At 43.5% G+C, this 25662-nt stretch overlaps 1 protein-coding gene across 9 annotated transcripts in view; it reads left to right on the top strand.

Moving 5' to 3' along the window:
- Positions 1-25662, top strand: part of usp19 (ubiquitin specific peptidase 19) — a 162533-nt gene that overhangs the window by 115231 nt on the left and 21640 nt on the right. For 8 of the 9 annotated variants that reach the window (XM_072581747.1, XM_072581744.1, XM_072581742.1 and 5 more), the window contains 7 exons: positions 3040-3177; positions 4845-5212; positions 7018-7128; positions 9417-9633; positions 12801-12953; positions 16915-17078; positions 23094-23272. In XM_072581747.1, the coding sequence (XP_072437848.1) occupies positions 3040-3177; positions 4845-5212; positions 7018-7128; positions 9417-9633; positions 12801-12953; positions 16915-17078; positions 23094-23272 (1330 nt within the window). The remainder of the gene's footprint in view (positions 1-3039; positions 3178-4844; positions 5213-7017; positions 7129-9416; positions 9634-12800; positions 12954-16914; positions 17079-23093; positions 23273-25662) is intronic. The other variant, XM_072581743.1, reaches the window with a different exon arrangement.

Genomic DNA, 25662 nt, shown 5'->3' with positions numbered 1-25662 from the left:
ATTGAGGGTGAGTTGGAGGTTTGGATTAGGAATTGGCTGGCTGGAAGAAGACAGAGGGTAGTAGTTGATGGTAAAGGTTCATCTTGGAGTGCAGTTACTAGCGGTGTACCGCAAGGATCTGTTTTGGGACCATTGCTGTTTGTCATTTTTATAAATGATCTGGAGGAGGGGCTAGAAAGTTGAGTGAGCGAGTTTGCGGATGATACGAAAGTCGGTGGAGTTGTTGACAGTGAGGAAGGATGTGGCAGGTTACAGCGGGATATAGAGAAGCTGCAGAGCTGGGCAGAAAGGTGGCAACTGGAGTTCAATGTAGGTAAGTGTGAAGTGATTCACTTTGGTAAGAGTAACAAGAAGATGAGGTACTGGGCTAATGGTCGGATACTTGGTAGTGTGGATGAGCAGAGGGATCTTGGTGTCCATGTACACAGATCTCTGAAAGTTGCCACCCAGGTAAATAGTGCTGTGAAGAAGGCATATGGCGTACTGGCTTTTATTGGTAGAGGAATTGAGTTCCGGAGTCCTGAGGTCATGTTGCAGTTGTATAAGACTCTGGTGCGGCCGCATCTGGAATATTGTGTGCAGTTTTGGTCGCCATACTATAGGAAGGATGTGGAGGCACTGGAACGGGTGCAGAGGAGGTTTACCAGGATGTTGCCTGGTATGGTAGGAAGATCCTATGAGGAAAGGCTGAGGCACTTGGGGCTGTTTTCATTGGAGAAAAGAAGGTTTAGGGGTGACTTGATAGAGGTGTACAAGATGATTAGGGGTTTTGATAGGGTTAACCATGAGAACCTTTTTCCACGTATGGAGCCAGCTATTAAGAGGGGGCATAGCTTTAAATTAAGGGGTGGTAGGTATAGGACAGATGTTAGGGGTAGATTCTTTACTCAGCGAGTCGTGAGTTCATGGAATGCCCTGCCAGTAGCAGTGGTGGACTCTCCCTCTTTATGGGCATTTAAACGGGCATTGGATAGGCATATGGAGGATAGTGGGCTAGTGTAGGTTAGGTGGGCTTGGATCGGCGCAACATCGAGGGCCAAAGGGCCTGTACTGCGCTGTGTTTTTCTATGTTCTAGATGTACAGCACGGAAGCAGATCCTTCGGTCCAATCCATTCATGCTGACCAGATATCCCAACCCAATCTAGTCCCACCCACCAGCACCCAGCCTATATCCCTCCAAACCCTTCCTATTCATATAACCATCTAAATGCCTCTTAAATGTTGTAATTGTACCAGCCTCCACCACATCCTCTGGCAGCTCATTCCCCACACGCACCACCCTCTGTGTGGAAAATGTTGCCCCTTAGGTCTCTCTTAAATCTTTCCCCTCTCACCCTAAACCTATGCCCTTTAGTTCTGGACTCTTCCCACCCAAGGTAAAAGACCTTGTCTATTTATCCTATCCATGCCCCTCATGATTTTATAAGTCTCTATAAGGTCACCCCTCAGCCTCCGACGCTCCAGGGCAAATAGCCACAGCCTATTCAACTTCTCCGTAATTCTCAAACCCTCCAACCCTGGCAACACTTGGCACATCACATGGAGCTCATTTAAATGTCATGTTATCTACTCTGGTAGGAGAAACAAAACGTGCAGATTATTGCTTAAATAGTAGGAGGTTGGAAAGTGTTAAATGGGACTTGAGTGTCCCTGTCAAAAAGTCTCTGACGACTAGCATGCAGGTCCAGCAAGTTGTTAAGAAGGCTAACCAATACCTGCTAATTGAGACCAAGAGAAGCTGAAAATGGGTTGATTGTGGTAGCAGATCAAGTGCTGACAAAGCTTCCTGTTACCTGCCACTTCAACGCACTGCATTCTTCCATGGCTAGCATCTTTATCTTAAGCTTGCTGCAGTGCTCCAGCCAAGCTTCATGCAATCTGGAAGAACAGCATCTCATCTTCCACTTGAGGACCCTGCAACTTTCAGGACTCAATACTGAGTTCAATAATTTTAAGACTTGAGCACCTTCTCCCAGGCCCTTGTCCTTAACCCTTGCTCCCAGACTCCAGGCCCTATCATTACATCAGTTTTCAATAATTTATTATCTCATTAGCAGCTCTCGATTCTTTCGGGCTGACCAATGCTGATCCCTTTGTCTATCCAACTGCTGTTCTCTCTCTCTAGCCTCCATCTCCACCTATCTTTACTCCTCCCCATCTTCAGAGTATATATCAACCTTTTCCTAGTTACAATCAGTTCTGAAGAAGGGTCATCAACCTGAAATGTTAACTCGCTTTCTTTTCGCTGATGATGTCAGACTGCTGGGTTTTTCCAACAATTCCTGTTTTTGTTGCTGATTTCCAGTATCCACAGTTCATTGGGTTTTTATTGAAAAGAAAACCAATTGGCTTACTAAATAATTCAACGGTTTCTTGGTCAATTTATGTGGATTTCTCAAGTTATTTTCAGATTTTAATTTTAGAACCGAATTTAGATTTTCAAACTGCACAGTGGGAATTGAACTCCTGTTCACTGCATTAGCAATCAAGGGTCATTGGATAACCACAGTACCTCTCACTGATGGTTTACTGTATGAATCAAAATACTATGTGAATAAACCATGTCATTAGTTTTCCAACAAAAGCAGTGTTCCTTGAAGGAAAGTTATTTCAAAACTGCAAAGCAATGTTTGGACAGTTGCTCGGTCATTCAGAGCTTGAACTTTACTGAAGTGAAACATTTATATGATATTCGGGCTGAATGCAAGAATGCCAAGTTTCCAACAATTGCAGCAATTTGTTTATGATTTGGTTGGCAAGTTGACTAGCCGAGATATTATCATGAAGAAAGTAACAGAGCAATAAGCCTCCCCAAGCTCTCAGGTAATTCAAAAAAGGCGCAAGGTTTGAACCTTTTGCTTATTGTTCACAGAGAACGGATCTCTTTGTTAGAATGTTCATTACTTTTCACAACTGTAAAAGAGCTAAGTTATGCAGAATGTCTGAAACTGTCTGTTTTTTCAGTGCGTTTTTGGAATTGACCATTAGCAGAAGTCTGTGTAATGCATGTTCAATGAAATCTCTTTACATATTTCCAGGACTTGTCAAATGAACCATTGGTCAGATCATAAAAACCAGTGCAGGGCAGAGAATATTGGTTGTCCCTTCATAATCAGCGTTCCTGAGTCCCGGCTCACATATTCCAGACTCGCGCAGCTGCTGGAGGGATATTCGAGGTACTGTGATTTTAAGGATAAGTTAATAAAGAACTGTATAAATTAACCCCACGCTGGATCAAAGTAACAGCTGCCCTTACTCCCACTATCTCCGGAAACAAAGGTTGTACCACCCGCATGCCTTTCACATTATTTCAACATTACTGAGGGGTTTTATGAAACATTCAGATAGTGACATTACAAGAAGGCTTTTAGTCACTGGGATGTGTTTTTCTTTGACCTACGAGTCATATGGTTAAATGCTGTTGCATTGTTCCACCAACGTGTGGGTTTTGTGGTGTGAATTTTAAATGCCCCTTCAAGTATGTACAGCTTGTGCTGCGTTAGCTGATCGTAATCAATGCAGGAGTAGGCCCATGCGGTCCTTTGAACCTATTCCATCATTCAGTAAGATTAAGGTCATTGCTGATCTGATTGTTGCCTAACTCCACATTCCTGCCTTCCCCCAATAACCTTTGACTCCCATGTTCATCAAGAAACTATGTGCCTCTGCTGTAAAAATATTGAATGACCCCAGCTCTACTCCTTTCTCAGAAGGACTCATGGCCAACTGAAAGAACAAAATTTCCCTTCATTTCTGTCTTGAATTTTTGAGCTCTATTCCCTTGTTCCGGTCTCTCCTACAAAGGAAAACATTCCCCCCCCACCACCCCAACAAGTTTTCTTAGGCTCTGAGGTGCAAGTGAGGACCCTGCCCTTGAACTTGGTGCTCCAGGCTTTTTTCACAACATTCTGAACATTTAAAGCGTGGTCATATTTATTGTTAAGGTGTGAGTGTTTAAAGAGCCTTCCATTAGCAGCCTTCTGTACCAGATAGTAATCAATAAATCCAAGAGGGAACTCAAGCAAGGGGAGTTGGAATGTGAAGCTTGCTAGTACAAGAAGCATTTGAGATGAATAGACAGGAAGTATTTCAGGTAATCTAGGTTAAGACATTAGGGAGAAAGGAATAGGTAGTTGAGATGAAGTTGGGGGGGGGGCGTGGGGGGGGGGGGGGTGTGTGTGTGTGAAAGAAGGTTCATGTGCAGCATAAACACCAGCCAAATTTGTCCAAAGTGCCTTAAACATTATTGAAAGTATCTAATTTATTAATTGTAGATAAGCCACTCAAATCCTCAGTGCAATGCAATATGAGCTATGCTATATCCTTGTACTTGGTTTCAAGTTCCCTGTTTATGTAGGATACTGAAATGTTATGCACTGACCAGGTTCCACCATGTGGCAGACAGATTTAACCAGACTTTGCAAATCCCTGACACAATCCTACCTTTTGCACGATAAGTGCTCTGTTATGAATATCGTATCATTTTTAACCCATGGGCACTTCACCCCGACTCTGGCAACAGGACTCTTTCTCACTGCTTGGGAAAATGTCACAATGGAGTAAATGAGAAGCTTTCCACTATTAGAGTGGATGACTAGAGGTCACAGTTTTACCACAATTGACAAAAGAGCCAGAGTTGATAAGAATTCTTCAGGTGAATAATAATCTGGAATGCAGTGGTTGAACCTAATACAATTCAAGAAGAAATTGAATAAATACTTTAAAACCACTGACACAACTGAATTACAATTCCTTTGTAGGATTCTATGGTTCGATACTGGGTGGGATTATATTCTTGTCTTGCTGTACATGGTCAGATTAATAATTTTGTATTCTTTGGCAGGTATTCGGTAAATGTGTTCCAGCCCCCATTCCAGCCAGGCCGGATCTCGCCAGACCCACCACCTTGTAAAGTGGAGAATGTACAGCCCAGCCCTGGAACTACTACCACCTCTGAGATAGGTGATGGAAAGATACCCCAGGAGCTTCAGCAGAGAGATTTCAGGCCTGTGCAACGTGCTTTTTTAACCAGCTCTGTTTCTGAGCCCCTGCTGGCTTCTGCTTTCTCAAAGGGGATGAGTATGCCAGGTAGAGACAAAGATTCCATTCACAGCTACGACTCTGGATTCTCAGAAATGCAGCCATTGTCACAGGAAGACACCGGATGTGAGAAGGAAACCTCTTACGAGAAAGCTCCGAAGCCCGAAGGTGGTGATTTTTTTTTTCCAGTCTTCACAAATCCGTCTTGATAAGGCAGTATAGTAAATAAATCCTAGTTTGAGTAACTGAGACATCTTGTCTACAGTGTACCTCTGCACCTCTTCAATAAGAACCAAGAACACAAGAAAAGTCTTTTCAAGCATCAAATCTCATCTTTTAGCTGCAGCTTTAACAATGTTGTCTTTCCCTGAATCTAGGTGCTGTAGTTATCTTGTATTGTGATTTTAGCACACCATTAAGAAAGCAAGGTTTTAATGAGTGAATAGAAAACAGAAAATGCTTAACTGATTAGGAGCCATCTTTGGAGAGTAAGTGGTTGTTTTACCGTAATATACTTGAATCAGAACCAGCCCATATTGCTGCTGAAATAATTTTCCATTCAACCTGTGCAGACATGTTATAACACACCTTTGGTTGGGGTAGGACTTGAACCCGAGCTCTCTAGCTCAGAAGTAGCAATGCTATCATTGTGTCGCAAGAGTGCCTCCTTTTACTGCACAATGGTGGTTGTAATGACATGAAACTAATTGTGGCATGCAGCTTACTATACCACCAATACATCAACTTAATATCCGCGGCACATGTTATCCACGTAGAACTTTGCACTATTCTGGGTTTGTTGATCTTAGCTATATGGAGCTTCCCTCTATGAACTTGGAGCGTTTGTGTGAAAGATTAACTGTATCCAGTTATCCTGCACATGGTGGGATATTGTCAGGAGATTTTCAAGCCTGGGTGAAATTCTCCCCTCTAGTTAACAGCCTACTATACATTTGGGACTCAGTCACTGCATTATTTGTATTATCACAGCAGTATAATTAGGCACACTGTGGAAACAGGCAACTGAAACCCAAGTGAGAATAGATCACTGCTCTTGCATCCCCCTATGACTGAAGGGCTTGAGTGCTCTCACAACTAAACTGGGAGAAGGCAAGATCAGGCTGTATTAAACTTGATCGATGACCTTTCTCTGCACTTTGCCCATCACAGTTTCATTGTGATCTGAACCTTGCAAACCCTCAGTGTAGGCGTATTACGCTATCTTCTGGATATCGATCTTTCATGTTATTAACTTTTTTTTTTAAGTGTTCTGAATATTGAAGATTATCAACCTATCTTCGTTCTCAGCACCCTACTGTAGGAATAAATTAGAAAATATTGGAAACGGCAGCATGAGTGGAGAAAGAGAGACAGAGTTCATATTTCATGTCAAGATCTTTCATCTGGAACTGATGAAATTCTTCTGCTTGTTAAATCCCGAATGTTATCTATTTTTAAAACCTATCTGTAATATTCTACCATAATGAAAAACTCCATTGGTCATCTGTTCAATTAGATATTTCTTTTTACAAACCTTGTGTTACTTTTATTTTCACATATGCTGCTGCCATTATTATTCTAGATGAGCATATTTAGCCAAGTTTGAATGCTGCATCCTGATAGTGAAAATAGATATGAAAATGAAGGCCACATGTACTTGCCCTTGGAACCTTAACTATGCACCTTATCTCCATAATTAGACAAATAACTCTCGCTTTCTGTAACCTTTACTTTGTCTAGAAGCCTTCCCTTGGGAACTTTAGGAAGTGTGTAATGTTTTTCTGAAAGTTTAAAACTATGTCCTAGATAGTTTCACTGTCAACTCCATGTGAAATGTTTGAAGCTGAGGAGACTCTATCAGGCGGGCAGCTTCCTTTTTGATGCTCTTTAGTTAAGCAATTCTGTATGTAATACTTTCAGCGTGCATAAAAACAGTTTACAATGTCCTTTTCTTCCCCCCCCCCCCCCCAAAATAGCTGCAATCCCTGGTTACCAGCAGCCAGTTGAGTCTGTGCGCTTCCACACGCCACAGTTTTACATCAAAATCATTGACGCTTCAAACAAAGAGCAGAAAATGGAAGACAAAGGTGAGGCCAACAGGCGTTTTTTTATTAAATGTGGATTATTGTTAAGCTCTTTGCCAGCTGCTGTGCTAAACCACTTTGTGAAAGAAAAGCAAATGCCTCTTGTTCTGTATGTCAGGCAGCTGCAGCTATTTGGGGCCATTGGTCACTGAGCATTTCTATCTCTGGTTTAATTTGGTTGCTATGAAAAACTCATACCGATTGCTACTACACAGCACCTGCAGCTTGTGAATACAGCACAATCTTTTCTAAACACGGCCTCTGGTTTAACAGATGTCTGGTCACCATGGGCAAGTTGGACCATAGGGTCTGTTTCCATGCTCCATGACTTTATATTTATGATTCTGTGATGTCAGCTTCTGCCCAGCCATGGGCTTAGTATCTGCAATGGTGGAGGGGGTAGGTAGCACTGGGGAATGTACTTCCACAATCACTTGTTGCTGAGCACATTGTGAGTGACCGAAGGTGGGGTTTAGGGTTGGGCCTACTGTTGGAAAAACACATTCAAGAAATAAAGTGGAGCTTGCAAACAGTCAGTGACACCTGCTGTAACAATCACTACCAGAGCTAGGAGAACAGCCTTGAGTTCTTCAATCCAACTCTTCTGCAAGGCATACATGCTAAATAGAGTCTCAAAGGGTTTGACCATCTGTGAACTGAAGAGGGCTGTTTCTGACAAAGTGTAATCCATTTTATTCCAACACGATTGTTTGAGTAAACAGTGTCTCATCAGAATTGATGGACAAGGAAACTCCGGCAAGGGGGAAAAAGAAAATCACTCGCTACATTATTGATATCTGCATTCTGACTCCAGTTTTACTTAGGTGCTGCATGCCCCTGCAATCCTGCACTGCCCCCTCCCCTCTTAGGCATGTATGTGTGTGCACGCTCTGCCATCCACCCACTTGCTGGCAAGTGCTTGTGTTGCAATGGGCAGGCTGCTCACGCAGTGGAATGCTGAAATGTATCAGAGACTGCAAACAGAACAAGAAATAACAGTTCAGCTTGAACCTAATCACAGTGGCGTCATATATAACAGAACTAGGGTGGTTATGCTGTTCAGGAGCACAAGCCCCAAGCTGAAAGGTGCGCAAAATACAATGTCACTTTTTTTTGGTTTTTAAAAGGGGAAGCATTTAGATGTGGTATAGTGCTGTTGAGGTTTTCAAAATCAGTCAGTCATTCTGCAACAGTTACCTAAATGTATTAGTTCAAAGAAGGTATGTGACTACAATTGAGTTTGGGAGAACCGTTGGAATGTTGATGGAATGAGACATCTATACTTCTGGGTTTATGACCATACACACGTTAAACCTGAGTTTTAGCAAAGATTCAGGAGTTGAGTTCAGAAGCAAGTTTTTTTTTTAGTTTCTGACCTAGCAAGCATTTTTGAGTTCAGAGGGAACCAGTCATTGAAGCAGCAGTACTCTCAGCTTGAGATTTCCAAACCAGGAGAGCTTGGGACAAAACTCGACCAGTTATTGGAATTAAAAGCATTCTTCATCAAGTTTAGAGGAATAGTGAAATTTTCTCTACAGTTCAAAGAAGAAAAACTGCAAGGAGTCCGTTTAAGTAGAAATGTGGAATTGAAGGAGGAATGTAATTTCTCTGCACTTGAGTCTCTGTGAAGACTGTGTTGGGGAAAAAGGTTGAAATTTTGTTTTAATCAGTATATTGAAATCTTCCTAACTGGAATGTATACAGGACATGGTTTATTTTTCTTTCTTGTAATATAATAAACCTGTGTTTTGTTGTTCAATGATCTCTGAAGTCTTGTGTGTATATTTCAGAGACTAATGTAAACAAACAAAAAGATGAAAATTAAACCTATCATTCAGACAAGCTTTCATTCTAGGATCTGACCTTTCCATCAGGATCATGGCAGTACTAAGGGAGGCTGGACTATCAGTAGTTCAGTACTAAGGGAAGCTCTGTTGTCGGAAGGTCAGTGTAGAGAGAGTGCTGCGCTGTCGGAGAGTGAGTGCAGAGGGAATGTTGCGCTGTTGGAGAGCATATTTTTAAACCAGGCTCCAACCACCACCACAGAGGAATGTAACAAATTTGAGGGAAGGGAGACACAGTTTTCCCTGGATTGTTGACTAATTTTTGTCCCTCAATCAACCCAAGGTTGAACCCTAGATTTTAAATTGTAGTGTATCCAATGTTGAACCACTCCAATTTATTGATGTGGTTTCCATCAGGATGCCAGCATTTACAGCATTATTTGCAGTAATCTTCCTGATTTGTGCTCCGTGTCTCACTTTGTCAATCTGGCTTCTCTTCTTTTATAGGTGATGCTCCATTGGAGTTGCCAGACAGCGTCTCTCTGGCAATGGTATGGAAAAACAATGAGAGACAGAAGGAGTATGTGTTAGTGGAATCCAAGGAGTTGGAGTATATTGAAGATCCCAGTTCAGCCAATGAGGCAGCCAGAGCTGGCTACTTCACACTAGAACAGTGCCTGAATCTTTTCACCAAACCTGAGGTGCTGGCACCTGAGGAAGCTTGGTAAGATTCTACCTCCTCGTCTTTGCCCTGGTTTTTCTCTTTTCCTACTAGACCATGGGTATTAATCATAGGTGCCTCATCTCTCTGTCTGGAGGTTGTAATTTCAATTCCAGTTCTGGAGTTTTGAGCATGTCACCCAAGCTGAACTGGAGTGTGTGGTACTAAGGGAGGTGCTGTTGGAGGCGTGATCTGTCAGAGAGACTGGTGAATAATGTCTGGTCTTCACTTTCAGTTTGAAGTGAAGGATCCCATGACCACAATTTCAAAGAGGAGTTGAGAAAATTTTCTTCAGTGCCCTGGCCAATGTTTATTTCTCAACCAATATCGCAACAGTTCTCAATTGTTTTGTCTCAGTGCTGTTTGTAGGGATTGTGATGTGTGCATGTTTCCCCATTATCAACAGTGACTACATTTCAGCAGGGAACCTCATTGGCTGGAACTCCAGAGAATTCCTGAAACTCCAGAAGGTGCTCAGATACTGAGGAGGTCCATGTCCAAATGCAGCCAGACCTGGACAGTATCCAGGCTTGCCAAGTAATATTTATCCCACAAAAATGCTTGGTTATGACCACCCCCAGGAGAGAACCTAATCGCTGTCCACAGACATTCAATGGTGTTACTATTTTTGAAGCCCCCACCATCAATATCCTGGAGAGTTACCATTAACTAGCCATATAAATCTTGTGCTGAAAATGTGTTGCTGGAAAAGCGCAGCAGGTCAGGCAGCATCCAAGGAGCAGGAGAATCGACGTTTCGGACATGAGCCCTTCTTCAGGCTCATGCCCAAAACGTCGATTCTCCTGCTCCTTGGATGCTGCCTGACCTGCTGCACTTTTTCAGCAACACATTTTCAGCTCTGATCTCCAGCATCTGCAGTCCTCACTTTCTCCTATATAAATCTTGTGGCTTTAAGAGTAGGTTAAAGGCTAAGAATGGTGCAGCAAGTCGCTCACTGCCCAGCGCTGCAAATCCTGTCCACCATCTGCAAGGCCAAGTCAGGAGTGTGATGGAATACTCCCCACTTGACTGGGTGGATGTAGCTCCCAACAACACTCAAGAAGCTTGATACCATCCAGAACAAAGCAGCCCACTTGATTAGTATCACATCCGCATCTACTTCCTCCACCACAGACATTCAGTAGCAGCAATGTGTACCATCTGCAAGAGGCACAGCAGAAATTCACTAAGGCTGTTCAGACAGCACCTTCCAAACCCACAGTCACTTCCATCTAGAAGGACAATGGCAGCAGATACCCCTGCAAGTTCCCCTTTAGCCTCGTACCATCCTGACTTTGAAATATATCGCTGTTCCTTCAGTGTTGCTGGGTCAAAATCCTGGAATTCCCTCCTTAATGATCTTGTGCGTGCATCCACAATACATGGACTGCAGCAGTACAAGAAGGCAGCTCACTCCCACCTTCTCAAAGTGGCAACTAAGAATGGATAATAAATGCTGGGCCCAGCCAGTGACGCCCACATCCAACTAATTTAAAGAAGTGGCTGTCCATAACCTTTGACATGTAAATGAAAATAGATACAAGATGTGGGTCCTGCCAACAATGCCAAGATCTCAAGATTTAGTCTATTTTTGAAGAAGTTAGTCTTTGATTATAGACCAGTGAGCCTTAGTTCTGTTGTAGGAAAGGTTTTGGAAAGGATTATAAGAGATAAGATTTATAATCATCTAGCAAGCAACAGTTTGATTTCAGATAGTCAACATGGTTTCGCCAAGAGCAGGTCGTGTCTCACAAATCTCATTGAGTTTTTTGAGAAGGTGACCAAGCATGTAGATGAGGGTAGGGCAGTTGACGTGGTATACATGGACTTCAGTAAAGCCTTTGATAAGGTTCCACATGGTAGGCTGCTGGAGAAAATGCAGAGGCATGGAACTGAGGGTGATTTAACAGTTTGGATTAGAAATTGGCTTTCTGAAAGAAGGCAGCGAGTGGTGGTTGATGGAAAATATTCAGCCCGGAGTCCAGTTACTAGTGGTGTGCCGCAAGGATTTGTTTTGGGGCCACTGCAGTTTGTCATTTTTATAAATGACTTAGACACAGGCATAGGTGGATGGGTTAGTAAATTTGCAGATGACACTAAAGTCGATGTAGTAGTGGACAGTTTGGAAGAATGTTACAGGTTGCAGGGGGACTTGGATAAACTGCAGAATTGGGCTGAGAGGTGGCAAATGGAGTTCAATGCAGCTAAATGTGAGGTGATTCACTTTGGGAAGAATAACAGGAAGGCAGAGTACTGGGTCAATGGAAAGAGTCTTGGTGGTGTGTATGTGCAGAAGGGATCTTGGAGTCCATGTACATAAATCCTTGAAAGTTGCCACCCAGGTGGATAGTGCTGTTAAGAAGGCATACGGTGTGTTAGGTTTCATTGGTAGAGGGATTGAATTCCGGAGCCGTAATGTCATGCTGCAACTATACAAAACGCTAGTTCGACCGACTTGGAATATGGTGTACAGTTCTGGTTGCCATATTTCGGGAAGGATGTGGAAGCATTGGAGAAGGTACAGAGGAAATTTACCAGGATGTTGCCTAGTCTGTAGTGAAGGTCTTATGAGGAAAGGCTGAGAGACTTGGGTCTGTTCTCATTGGCAAGAAGCAGCTAAGAGGGGATTTGATAGAGATGTACAAGATGATCAGAGAATTAGATAGGGTAGACAGTGAGAGTCTTTTTCCTAGGATGATGACGTCAGCTTGTACGAGAGGGCATAACTACAAATTGAGGGGTGATAGAGTTGAGACAAATGTCAGAGGCAGGTTCTTTACTCAGAGAGTGGTAAGGGCGTGGAATGCCCTACCTGTCAATGTAGTCAACTCAGCCACATTAGGGAGATTGAAACAATCCTTGGATAAGCACATCATGATGATGGGATAGTGTAGGGGGAATCGAGCTGAGAATAATTCACAGGTCGGCGCAACATGGAGGGCCGAAGGGCCTGTTCTGTTCTGCACTGTATTGTTCTATATTCTGTGTGCTATGGTGTGCAAATTTGTTTCACTTTGCTTTGAGTTGGGGTCTCTGTGAAATTCAAGAGCTGGACAGCCAGTGAGATTTCCTTGGGCCTCCCCTGTTTCTTTGAGCTTGAGCAGTGGGTTTTTATGTGCATTTAGGCAGAGAGAGGATTAACAATAACAGCTGCTTCTGATCCATTACAGGTATTGTCCAAAATGTAAACAGCACAGAGAGGCATCCAAGCAGTTGATGCTGTGGTGGCTCCCGAATGTACTCATCATCCAATTGAAGCGTTTCTCCTTCCGCAACTTCATCTGGAGAGACAAGATCAATGACATGGTGGAGTTCCCCATTAGGTGTGCCATACTGAAACCCTATCACCTTCTTATACTGAATCTCTCTCTTTACTCAGTTATGAAGAGAGAGACTGGGGTTATTTTCCTTGGAGCAGAGGAGACTAAGGGGAACACGATTGACATGTGTAAAATTATAAAAGGCATAGACATCATAGACACCCTTGATGGAGGGTTCGGTGACCTGGGGGCATATATTTAAGGTAAAGGGCAGAAGGTTTAGAGGGGATATGAGAAAGAATGTTTTCACACGGAGGATGGTGGGAATCTGGAACTCACTGCCTGTAAAGGTGATAGAGGGCACAACGTTGAACAAGTATTTAGATGTGCACTTGTGATGCCAAGGCATACAAGGCTATGAGCCAAGTCCTGGAAAATGGGATTAAAATAGTTATGTGGTGCTTTTTGACTGGCATGAATGCAAAGGGTTAAAGGATGTTTTTCTGTGCTGCAAATCTCTATAACCCTAAAATCATACACTGCAGAAGGGGGCCATCAACCCATTGCGACATTTTCAGCTCTTTAGGGAAGAAAATATAATGATGCAGATAAATTCTGGCTGTGCAAACCATGTTCGGAAATCATCTCAACCTGTACCATAAGTGATGAGAGTCTCGGTCCATCAGATAAAATTGGATACTATGTCATGGGCCATCAGTTCAAAACTGTTCTCTGCTTCAGCATTGCATTTGCCTTGCTGGTGAGGGGAAAATATATCATTCATGTCATTGGGGTGAACTTGATGGTGGCACTTGGACAGAATAGAGACGGTGTACTGAAAGCTGTGCTCTGTACCTGTCCCAGGGATATTTGATGACAAAATACAAAAAAGGAGCTGATGAAGTAAATCCTGCAGCGCTTTGAGCCTGCTCAACATTACATTCCCATCCTTCCCCAAGAAATGTATCCATCTCTCCCTTAAATATATTCAACGATGGAGCATCCATCTGGGGCATAAGATGCCAAAGATTTACAAATTGAGAGTGAAGTATATTTTCCTCATCTGAGTTGTGCATGATCGACCCCTTATCCCGAGATTGTGTTCCCATCATCTTTGCTCCCAAATGAGTGGAAACAACAGTCTACCTGTAAAGGTGCTTCAGAGTCATGATGTGGGACTGTTTAGAAGGGTTTTTACTCCGTATCTGACCTCCTGTTGTGATGCCCTGCAAGTGTTTGGGGCAGTGTAGAGGGAGCTTTACTCTGTATCTAACCCTGTGCTGCATCTGTCCCAGGACAGTTTGATAGTGTGGAGGAAGCTTTACTCTGAATCTGATCTGTATTTTATCTGTTCTCGGAGTGTGTGATAGTGCAGAGGGAGCTTTATCTAACCCCGTGCTGGGAGTGTTTGGGGACAGTGTAGTGCAATAGGAGAAAGTGAGGACTGCACATACTGGCGATCAGAGTCGAGAGTGTGGTGCTGGACAGACCAAGCAGGTCAGGCATCAACCAAGGAGCAGGAGAATCGACATTTCAGGCATAAGCCCTTCATCAGGAATGAGGCTTGTGAGCCAGGGGGCTGAGAGATAGATGGGAGGGAATTAGGGTTGGGGGGGAATATAGCTGAGAATGCAATAGATATTTGAAGGCGGGGCAAAGGTGATGGGTTGGAGAGGAGGGTGGAGCGGATAGATGGGAAATGAAGGACAGATCAAGAGGGCAGTGCCGAGTTAGAGAGTTGGGACTGGGATAATGTCGGAGGAGGGGAAATGAGAGAACTGGTGAAATTCACATTGATCTTGTGTGGTTGCAGGGTTCCAAGGCGGAATATGAGGCGTTTTTCCTCCAAGCATTAGGTGGTCAGGGTTTGGTGATGGAGGAGGCCCAGGGCCTGCATGTCCTTGTTGGCATGGGAGGGGGAGTTTGTGTTCAGCCACAGGGCACTGGGGTTGGTTGGTGCAGGTGTCCCAGAGATGTTCTCTGGAATGTTTCGCAAGTTGACGTCCTGTCTCCCCGATGCAGAGGAGACCACATCAGGTGCAACGGAGCCAGTGGATGACATTGGTAGAGGTACTACAGGTAAATATTTGACGGATGTGGAAGGATCCTTTGGGGCCTTGGATGGAGGTGAGGGGGGAGGTGTGGGTGCAGGTTTTGCACTTCCTGCGGTGGCAGGGGAAGCTGCTGAGAGTTGGGGGTGGGTTGGTAGGGTGTGTATGGATCTGACTAAGGAGTTGCAGAAGGAATGGTCCCTCTGAAATGCTGATAGGGGTGGGGAGGGAAGTATATCCCTGGTGGCGGAGTCTGTTTGTAGGTGGCGGAGGACGATGCTATATATGCAGAGGTTGGTTGGATGGAAGGGGAGGACTGGGGGGTTCTGTCCTTGGGAGGGGTGGTGTTTGAGGACAGTGGTGCGGGAAGTGGAAGAGATGTGCTGGAGGGCACCGTCGACCACGTGGCAAGGGAAATTGCAGTCTTGGAAGGAGGAGGCCGTCTGGGATTTTCTAAGATGGAATTGGTCATTCTGGGAACAGATGTGGTGGAGGCGGAGAAATTGGGAATAAGGGATGGCATTTTTACAGGAGGTAGGGTGGGAGGAGGTGTGTGTTTGAGTTAGATGCCCACGACGGTCTACTAGAGTGCAGAGAGAGCTTTGATTTGTATATAACCCTGTGCTGGGAGCGTTTGAGGACAGTGTAGAGTCGTAGAGATGTACAGCATAGAAACGGACCCTTCGGTCCAACTCATCCATGCCGACCAGGTATTCCAAACTGATTTACCTGCTGGCACCTGGCCCAATTCACTCCAAACCCTTCCTATTCATATACCCATCTAAATGTTGCAATTGGACGTGCCTCCACCACTTCCTCTGGCAGCTCATTCCATACACGTAGCATCCTCTGCACGAATAAATTGCCCCTTCGGTCTTTTCTCCTCTCACCCTAAACCTATGCCGTCTCGTTTTGGACTTGCCCCACCCCAGGGAAAAGACCTTGTCTATTTACCCTATCCATGCTCCTCATGATTTTATAAACCTCTATAAGGTCATCCCTCAGCCTCTGACGCTCCAGAGAAAAACAGCCCCAGCCTATTCATCTCACATCCTCCAACCCTGGCAACATCCTTGTAAATCTTTTCTGAACCCTTGCAAGTTTTACAACATCTTTCCAATTTGAAGGAGACCAGAATTGTGCACACTATTCCAACAGTGGCCTCACCAATGTCCTGTACAGCCGCAACATGACCTCCCAACTCCTGTACTCAATACTCTGACCAATAAAGAAACGCATACCAAACGCCGCCTTCACTATCCTATCTACCTGCGACTCTGAACCTGCACTCCAAGGTCTCTTTGTTCAACAAAACTCCCCAGGACCTTACCATTAAGTGTATAAGTCCTGCTAAGATTTGCTTTCCCAAAATGCAGCATCTCGCATTTATCTAAATTAAACTCCATCTGCCACTTCTCAGCCCATTTGCCCATCTGATCAAGATCCTGTTGTAATCTGAGTTAACCTTGTTCGCTGTCCACTACACCTCCAATTTTAGTGTCAGCAGCACACTTGCTAACTGTGCCACTTGTGCTCACATCCAAATCATTTATGTAAATGACAAGAAGTAGAGGACCCAGCACCAATCCTTGTGGCACTCCACTGGTCACAGGCCTCCAGTCTGAAAAACAACCCTCCACCACCACCCTCTGTCTTCTACCTTTGAGCCAGTTCTGTACCCAAATGGCTAGTTCTCCCTCTATTCCATGAGATCCAACCTTGCTAACCAGTCTCCCATGGGGAACCTTGTCAAAAGCCTTACTGAAGACCATATAAATCACATCTGCTCTGCCCTCATCAATCCTCTTGCAGAGAACACTTTAACTTGTATCTAGCCCCTGTCCTATATCTGTCCTGGGAATATTTTTGAGAAATACCTACTTTGGACATGTGCAGAAAATTCAGAGCTGTGATTACTTGGGGATATGAAGTTTTTGTTTAATATTTTGTATCAATCACTTTTCCTTTCAAAGAAATCTGGACCTGAGCAAGTTCTGCATTGGTGTGAAGGACGTCCGCCAGCCCCCTGTTTATGATCTCTATGCAGTAATTAACCACTACGGTGGGATGATTGGGGGCCACTACACCGCCTATGCACGTCTACCCAATGACAAGAACAGCCAGCGCAGTGACGTCGGTGAGTTAATATTCACCAAACACACTAATTGCCTCTGGCTTTGTATACTCTTTATCTGTCTGTGTACAAGAGCTAATAAAAGAGGAGCAGTTGCCTGTCACACTTATCTCCTCTCTCAAAAAAGAATTGCTAAACCAACTTAGAACTGTGCTGTGTATCGCTGGCCGAGACCAGCTGTTTCCTAACTTCTGGCCCTGGACGTTTGGTAGCCTAGTGTTGATTTCAATGAGCTAATAATTCAGAAAATGAGTTCAGATTCCACTTTGGAGAATTTGTATGTGGTTTTTAAAAATCAGAAATACAGACTGGTAAGTAAACCACAAAGTTTCAAATTGTTGCAAAAACACAGCTGGTTCCTTTAGAGAAGGAAATGTGCTATTCTTGCCTGCTCTGGATTTGTGATTATTTCCCCAGCAATATGGTTGTTCCTTAACTTTGTTCTGAACTGGTCTTTTACATGTGACAAAACCGGTACCAGCTGTTCAACAGGGTGGCCCGAAAGCACCTTAGAAACACCTTCGGGAAGAACAATAGCAGTAACCATACTTGCAACACACTCATTCCAGGAATGAATTTTATCTTCAAGTGAAGGCTCATTTGGTTAGATATAAATTGTTATCAAGCTTTGTCCCAGGTAAAGCTAAAGGACCACAAATACAAAAAGCTGAAAAGGTATTTTGTTCAAAGTTAAAAATCAAACAACAACAGGTTATAGTCCAAAAGATTTATTTGGAAGCACTAGCTTTCAGAGCGCTGCTCCTTCATCAGGTGGTTGTGGAGTATACGATTGTAAGGCACAGAATTTGGAGCAAAAGTTTACAGTGTGGTGTAACTGAAATTATATATTGAAAAAGTCCTAAATTTTTTGTTGAGTCTCTCATCTTTTAGAATAAGTATGTTGGTTTCAGTTCGTTTTTATGTAATCTTATGTAAATCGCAGAACATTAAATTTGCATTCTCAAGTGAACTTTAACAATTGGTGTCATGTCAGCCCAGATAATGTATTGAAGGTGTGAGGTGCCATGTGTGAGACTGGCTGTGCCACAATGGTCTGACTGATTCTCATCTAAAAAAGAGATTTACAGAATCTTACATGGATTCATGCAGTTTTTGAGCAAAGTAAAATGTAATTCTGCAATTCTGTGGTGACTTTAACCCAGTTGAGGACCTTGTTCAATTCTTATTGCCTGCTTACATCTAGGAACCAGGGATATCTCTGGATAATAAAACTAAGTGCAGAGGGAAAACAGAAATTGCTGGAGAAACTCATCAGGTCCAGTAGCATGTGTGCAGCTGCAATATATGCTATCAATAGATTCCAATTTCAGATTATTCACAGATAAATAACCTGGGCTTTTTTTTTGCCCCAAGAACTTTTCTATTTGGGATTGCTAGCCTTGATCTTGCTGTGTTTGGGCTAGGGAGAGGATTAATAGCAGGAGCAAACTGTTCAGCTCCAGCAAGCCCATTACAGAAAAACAGGAGGAAGCCTTTTAGTTTTTTGATCCTGATCTGTTCGATCAGGGCTGACCTATACCTTGGCTCCAGTTTTCTAACTGTTCGCAATTTCCCCCAATATTCTAACCCAGCAAATTATTTATCTCTGTTATGCAAACTTCAATTGACCTCCAGAATCCATAGGCTTTTGGGAGAGAGTTCCAGATTTACATACTATGTAGTGCTTCTTCATAACATGACCTCAACAGTCTGGCTCCAGTTTTAAGTTTATGCCCCTCTTTCTGGACTCACTCTATCTTCTGTCCCCCCCCCAGTTCCCGGGAAATAGATTCTCTTTAAATCTATTTTAAACATCTCAATTAAGTGACCTATCAAACTTGTATATTCCAGGGAATACAGGGTAGATCTATGAAGTCTAGTTTCATAATTTAACTGAACTTTGCCAAGATAGTGCAGGACTCCAGATGACATCCAACAAAGGATCTGAATTACTGAAGCATCACTTCCTTCCCTTGGCCTTTATTTCAAGGCGATAAAGACAAACATTTCATTAACCTCTCTTGATTTGCTTTTGTGACTTGCTTTTAATCATTTATGTACTTGGGCTCCAAAGCCACTCTGCCCCTCCTCCAATCATCATTCATTACCATTCAGAATATAACCAGCTCAATTTCCCTCTCTGGATTATTGCTGCAAATGTGCAGTTATATGGATGAAGGAGGAGTCTGCGATGATTCTCTCATACGGCCACACGTGCAAGCATTCAACCACTCGAGGAAAAGTGCAGTCATGACCATCAGTCTATTTCCCCACTGTCAACATCCTATGGATTACCATTGACTAGAAACTCAACTGGATTCACCATATAAAAGAGGAGGGAGTGACATTTTTGATAAGGGATAGCATTATAGCTGTGCTGAGGGAGGATATTCCCGGAAATACGTCCAGGGAAGTTATTTGGGTGGAACTGGGAAATAAGAAAGGGATAGACCCCCCACCCCACCCCCCCCCCCCCTAATAGTCAGAGGGAAATTGAGAAACAAACTTAGAAGGAGATCTCCGCTATCTGTAAGAATAATAAGGTGGTTATGGTAGGGGATTTTAACTTTCCAAGCATCGACTGGAACTGCCATAGTGTTAAAGGTTTAGATGGAGAGGAATTTGTTAAGTGTGTACAAGGCAATTTTCTGATTCAGTATGTGGATGTACCTACTAGAGAAGGTGCAAAACTTGACATACTCTTGGGAAATAAGGCAGGGCAGGTGACTGAGATGTCAGTGGGGGAGCACTTTGGGGCCAGCGACCATAATTCTATTCGTTTTAAAATAGTGATAGAAAAGGATAGACCAGATCTAAAAGTTGAAGTTCTAAACTGGAAAAAGGCCAATTTTGATGGTATTAGGCAAGAACTTTCAAAAGCTGATGGGAGGCAGATGTTTGCAGGTAAAGGGACAACTGGAAAATGGGAAGTCTTCAGAAATGAGATGACAAGAATCCAGAGAAAGTATATTCCTGTCAGGGTGAAAGGGAAGGCTGGTAGGTATAGGGAATGCTGGATGACTAAAGAAATTGAGGGTTTGGTTAAGAAAAAGAAGGAAGCATATGTCAGGTATAGACAGGATAGATCGAGAGAATCCTTAGAAGTGTATAAAGGCAGGAGGAGTATACTTAAGAGGGAAATCAGGCGGGCAAAAAGGGGACATGAGATAGCTTTGGCAAATAGAGTTAAGGAGAATCCAAAGGGCTTTTACAAATATATTAAGGACAAAAGGGTAACTAGGGAGAGAATAGGGCCCCTCAAAGATCAGCAAGGCAGCCTTTGTGTGGAACCACAGAAAACGGGGGAGATACTAAATTAATATTTTGCATCAGTATTTACTGTTGAAAAGGATATGGAAGATATAGACTGTAGGGAAATAGATGGTGACACCTTGCAAAATGTCCAGATTACAGAGGAGGAAGTGCTGGATGTCTTGAAACGGTTAAAGGTGGATAAATCCCCAGGACCTGATCAGGTGTACCCTAGATCTCTGTGGGAAGCTAGAGAAGTGATTGCTGGGCCTCTTGCTGAGATATTTGTATCACCGATAGTCACAGGTGAGGTGTCGGAAGACTGGAGGTTGGCAAACGTGTTGCCACTGTTTAAGAAGGGCGGTAAAGACAAGCCAGGGAACTATAGACTGGTGAGCCTGACCTCGGACAAGTTGTTGGAGGGAATCCTGAGGGATAGGATGTACGTGTATTTGGAAAGGCAAGGACTGATTAGGGATAGTCAACATGGCTTTGTGCGTGGGAAATCATGTCTCACAAACTTGATTGAGTTTTTTGAAGAAGTAACAAAGAAGATTGATGAGGGCAGAGAGTAGATGTGACCTATATGGATTTCAGTAAGGCGTTCGACAAGGTTCCCCGTGGGAGACTGGTTATCAAGGTTAGATCTCATGGAATACAGGGAGAACTCACCATTTGGATACAGAACTGGCTCAAAGGTAGAAGACAGAGGGTGGTGGTGGAGAGTTGTTTTTCAGACTGGAGGCCTGTGACCAGTGGAGTGCCACAAAGATCGGTGCTGGGTCCTCTACTTTTTGTCATTTACATAAATGATTTGGATGTGAGCATAAGAGGTACAGTTAGTAAGTGTGCTACTGACACCAAAATTGGAGGTGTAGTGGACAGCGAAGAGGGGTACCTCAGATTACAACAGGATCTGGACCAGATGGGCCAATGGGCTGAGAAGTGGCAGATGGAGTTTAATTCAGATAAATGCGAGGTGCTGCATTTTGGGAAAGCAAATCTTAGCAGGACTTATACATTTAGTGGTAAAGTTCTAGGGAGTGTTGCTGAACAAAGAGACCTTGGAGTGCAGGTTCATTGCTGCTTGAAAGTGGAGTTGCAGGTAAATAGGATAGTGAAGAAAGCATTTGGTATGCTTTCCTTTATTGGTCAGAGTATTGAGTACAGGAGATGGGAGATCATGTTGCGGCTGTACAGGACATTGGTTAGGCCACTGTTGGAATATTGCGTGCAATTCTGGTCTCCTTCCTATCAGAAAGATGTTGTGAAAATTGAAAGGGTTCAGAAAAGATTTCCAAGGATGTTGCCAGGGTTGGAGGATCTGAGCTACAGGGAGAGACTGAACAGGCTGGGGCTGTTTTCCCTGGAGCGTCGGAGGCTGAGGGGTGACCTTATCAAGGTTTACAAAATAATGAGGGGTATGGATAGGATAAATAGACAGAGTCTTTTCCCTGGGGTTGGGAGTCCAGAACAAGAAGGCATAGGGTTTAGGGTGAGAGGGGAAAGATATAAAAGAGACTTAAGGGGCAACTGTTTCACACAGAGGGTGGTACGTGTATGGAATGAGCTGCCAGAGGAAGTGGTGGAGGCTGGTACAATTGCAACATTTAAGAGGCATTTGGATGGGTGTATGACTAGGAAGGGTTTGGAGGGATATGGGCCAGATGCATGCAGGTGGGACTGGATTGGGTTGGGATATCTGGTCGGCATGGACGGGTTGGACTGAAGGGTCTGTTTCCATGCTGTACATCTCTATGACTCTATATAAACACTGGCTACAAGAGCATGTCAGAGGCTAGGAATACTCATCTCCTGACTCACCAAAGTCTGTCCATTCACATGGCACAAGTCAGGAATGTGATGGATTACTCCCCACTTGCCTGGATGGGTGCAGCTCCAACAATATTCAAGAAGCTTGTGACACAATCCAAGAAAAAGCAGCCCACTTGATAGGCACCACTTCCACAAGCATCCACTCCCACAAACACCCAACTGCTACTGAGTATCAGTGAACCATCTACAAGATGCACTGCAGAAATTCACCAAAGATCCTCAGACAGCACCTTCCAAACCCACAACCACTTCTAACTAGAAGGACAAAATTAGCAGATACATGGGAAACCATCCACTGCAAGTTCCCCTCCAAGCCACTCCCCATCCTAACTCGGAAATATATTGTCGTTCCTTCAGTGTCCCTGGGTCAGAATCCTGGAATTCCCTCCCTTAGGGCATTGGGGGTCAACCTACAGCACATGGACTGCAGTGGTTCAGGAAGGCAGCTCACCCCCACCTTCTCAAGGGGCAACTAAGGACAGGTAATAAATACTGGACCCAGCCAGTGACAGCCAAAAAGAGGATTTCTGGTCTGTGGAACTTCTCTGGAGCGAGGTTTTAAAAAATAGAAAAATTTTCTACTACTAGGTATATTGCTAATAATGAATAATGTCTTTATTTTATCCTTCATTAATTACTGAAGCAAAGGAAATTTCATAGTGTTTGCATTGTGATAAGGATGAAGAGTTGAAAATTTCCTCAATACTATTTCTAGTCAGATGGAATCCTTGTTCAAAATATGTTATTGAGCCTTTTCCTGAAATACTAACCCAAGAGCAAGTTTATTATCACATCGATGTTGCAATTTGTGACAATTTACATGCTCTACCCAATTGCACCAGTTGTTCAGTGTGTGCCCCTCCGTTCACTGTCTTAAACTGAGACTTGTCTTCAAGCTTCCATTGTGGTGACTGTTTTGTTCTTGTGTAGGTTGGCGTCTTTTTGATGACAGCACTGTCACCACAGTTGATGAAAGTCAGGTGGTTGCACGGCATGCGTATGTGCTGTTCTACCGTCGCCGTAATTCTCCAGTGGTAAGGCCATCGCGAACGAGAGCTGCCACCCGTGGAACAGAGTGCACAGCTGATGCGGAAGGAACAGCCTCCCAGGTTTGTAATAAGGGGGGAGATTCTCATCCCTAGCTCTTCAATCTTTTGTAACAGAGAAACCAAGTATTGTTTGTTGCTATCTCTGGACTGATAGAAAAGTTACCAATTTTGGTGCAATCACTTAGCGCTGTCACTCTCTCCCCCACTGCATTCAGGAATGTGCAGATATCTAATTGCCATGTCATTTGACTTGCCAGTTAATAGATACGTGTTGTGCAAGTTTATAGCCCGAACTCTCCCTTCAGATAAAATATTTTTTTCCTTGACTTTGCCGAGGTGCTGGCAGCGACAAAATCAATTACAAGTTACACTGTCCACAAATTGTTGCTCAAGGTCTGCTTCTGAAATTGCCAGATCAACTTATTTAGTAACCCCATCACTAAAGTAGTTTGAAATGCATGCAACTCCCTAAAGAACACCTGCACTTCCTACATATCTTATCCTGAGAATTGTTTCTCCTTAACATATTTTTCCTTAACCTGCTTAGCATTCTGAGGAACCATGCCTCTTTATGACAAGAACTGATTATGTGTAGAAACATACAAGTTAGGAGTGGGAGCAGGGCTTTTGATCTCTAGAGCTTTCTCGGCCATTTAATACAGTAATGGCTGTTCTAATTGTAATCTGAAAACCATTCCCATCTACTTCAATCACTTTTCACCTCCTTGCTCACCAGTCTATCGACCATTGCCTTAAAAATGTTCTAAGTATTCTCTCAGAAAGGGAGTTCCAAAGACACTTGACCCTCAGGAAATGTACCTTTCTCTTAAATAGGCAACCCCTTTTTAAACACGGAGCACGAGTTCTCAAAGCTCCTGCAAGAGGAAACATCCTTTCCACACTCATACTGTCAAGCCCCCTCAGGATCTCATGAAGAGAGACTGTATGTATGTAAGTTAGCTGGCTGAGCTTGAAGGTTTGTTTTCAGATGTCTTGTCACCATGCTAGGTAACATCATCGCTAAGACTGGGGTTTGTTTTCTTTGGAGAAGAGGGGGGGATCTGATTGAAGTATACAAACTTATGAGACTCACAGTAGTTTGTGGCATTCTCTTCACCATGGCAGATGTGTCTAAGACCAGAGGATATACATTTTAAGGTGGAGAGCAAGTGGTTAAGAGGAGAACTGAAAAACATTGCACCTAGAGAGTGGTAAAAATATGGAACGTGCCTGAGAGAATGGTGGGGGCAGGTACTCGTAACATTTAAGCAGCATCTGAATGAGCACTTAAAATGCTGGGGCATAGTAGGCTATGCAACAAGTGCAGGTAAATGGGATTAGTTTGGTGTTTGTTGGTCAGCATAGACATGGTGGGCTGAAAGACCTGTTTCTATGCTGTATGACTCGACTCATGTTTCACTCAATTCGCCTGTTACATTTAGCAAATGCAAGCCCAGTCTGCCTAAGCTTCCCTTATAAGACAAGCTACCCATTCCAGGTATTGGCCCAGTAAGCCTTTGTTAACAAATCCTTAACTAAAGGGACCAATCCTGTAAGACAGTGCTCCAGATACCAGTGCCTTGTATAATAGCAGCACGGTGGCTCAGTGGTTGTGCCAGGAACCCACGTTCAATTGCCTCTTGGGGCAACTGTCTGTGTGGAGTTTGCATGTGCTCCCTACGTGTGCATGGGTTTCCTTTGGGTGCTCCGGTTCTCTCCTTCAATCCAAAGATATGCAGGTTAGGTGAATTGGCCATGCTAAATTGCCCATAATGTTCAGGGTTGTGTAGGTTAGGTGCATTAGTGTGGGGTCAACGTAGAGTAGTAAGGGAATGGGTCTGGGTGGGTTACTTTTCAGAGGGTCAATGTGGACTTGTTGGGCCGAAGGGCCTGTTTCCACATTGTTGATTTTAAAAAAAACAAATAACTGAAGCATTACCTCGCTACTTTTGTATTCCGTTCCAGTGCAATGAATGATAACATTATATTCGCTTTCTTAATTAGTTGCTGCACCCACATGCTAATCTTTTGCAATTTATCATAATTCTGCAAGTTATAAGCTACTTATGGATAAAGCTAAGAGTAGTCCTCTAGTGAAAGCAGTAAATTGGGGGAAGGCTAGCAACCACAACATTAGGCGTTAACTGGGGATTGTAGATTAGGAGTAGCCGTTTGAGGGTAAATCCACATCTGGCATGTGGCAGTCTTTTTTAAAGGCCAGTTGATTAGAGTTTAGGACCAGCATTTTCTGTGAAAGTGAAGGATAACGATGGCAAGATTCTCGAATCTTGGATGACAAGAGAAGTTGAGAGCTTAGTGAAAAAGAAGGTATATGTAAGGCTTAAGAAACTGAAGATCGATACCTTGAAGAATACAAAAATAGGAAAGAAGTCGAACAAGCGTTGACCATGACCATGAAATGTAAGGCATTTTGTACATTAGCAAAAAGG

Source organism: Chiloscyllium punctatum, chromosome 12 (genome assembly GCF_047496795.1).
Source record: "Chiloscyllium punctatum isolate Juve2018m chromosome 12, sChiPun1.3, whole genome shotgun sequence".
NCBI lineage: Eukaryota > Metazoa > Chordata > Chondrichthyes > Orectolobiformes > Hemiscylliidae > Chiloscyllium > Chiloscyllium punctatum.
Note: the sequence above shows the minus strand (reverse complement) of the source record. Positions and strands in the feature narration are given on the sequence as shown.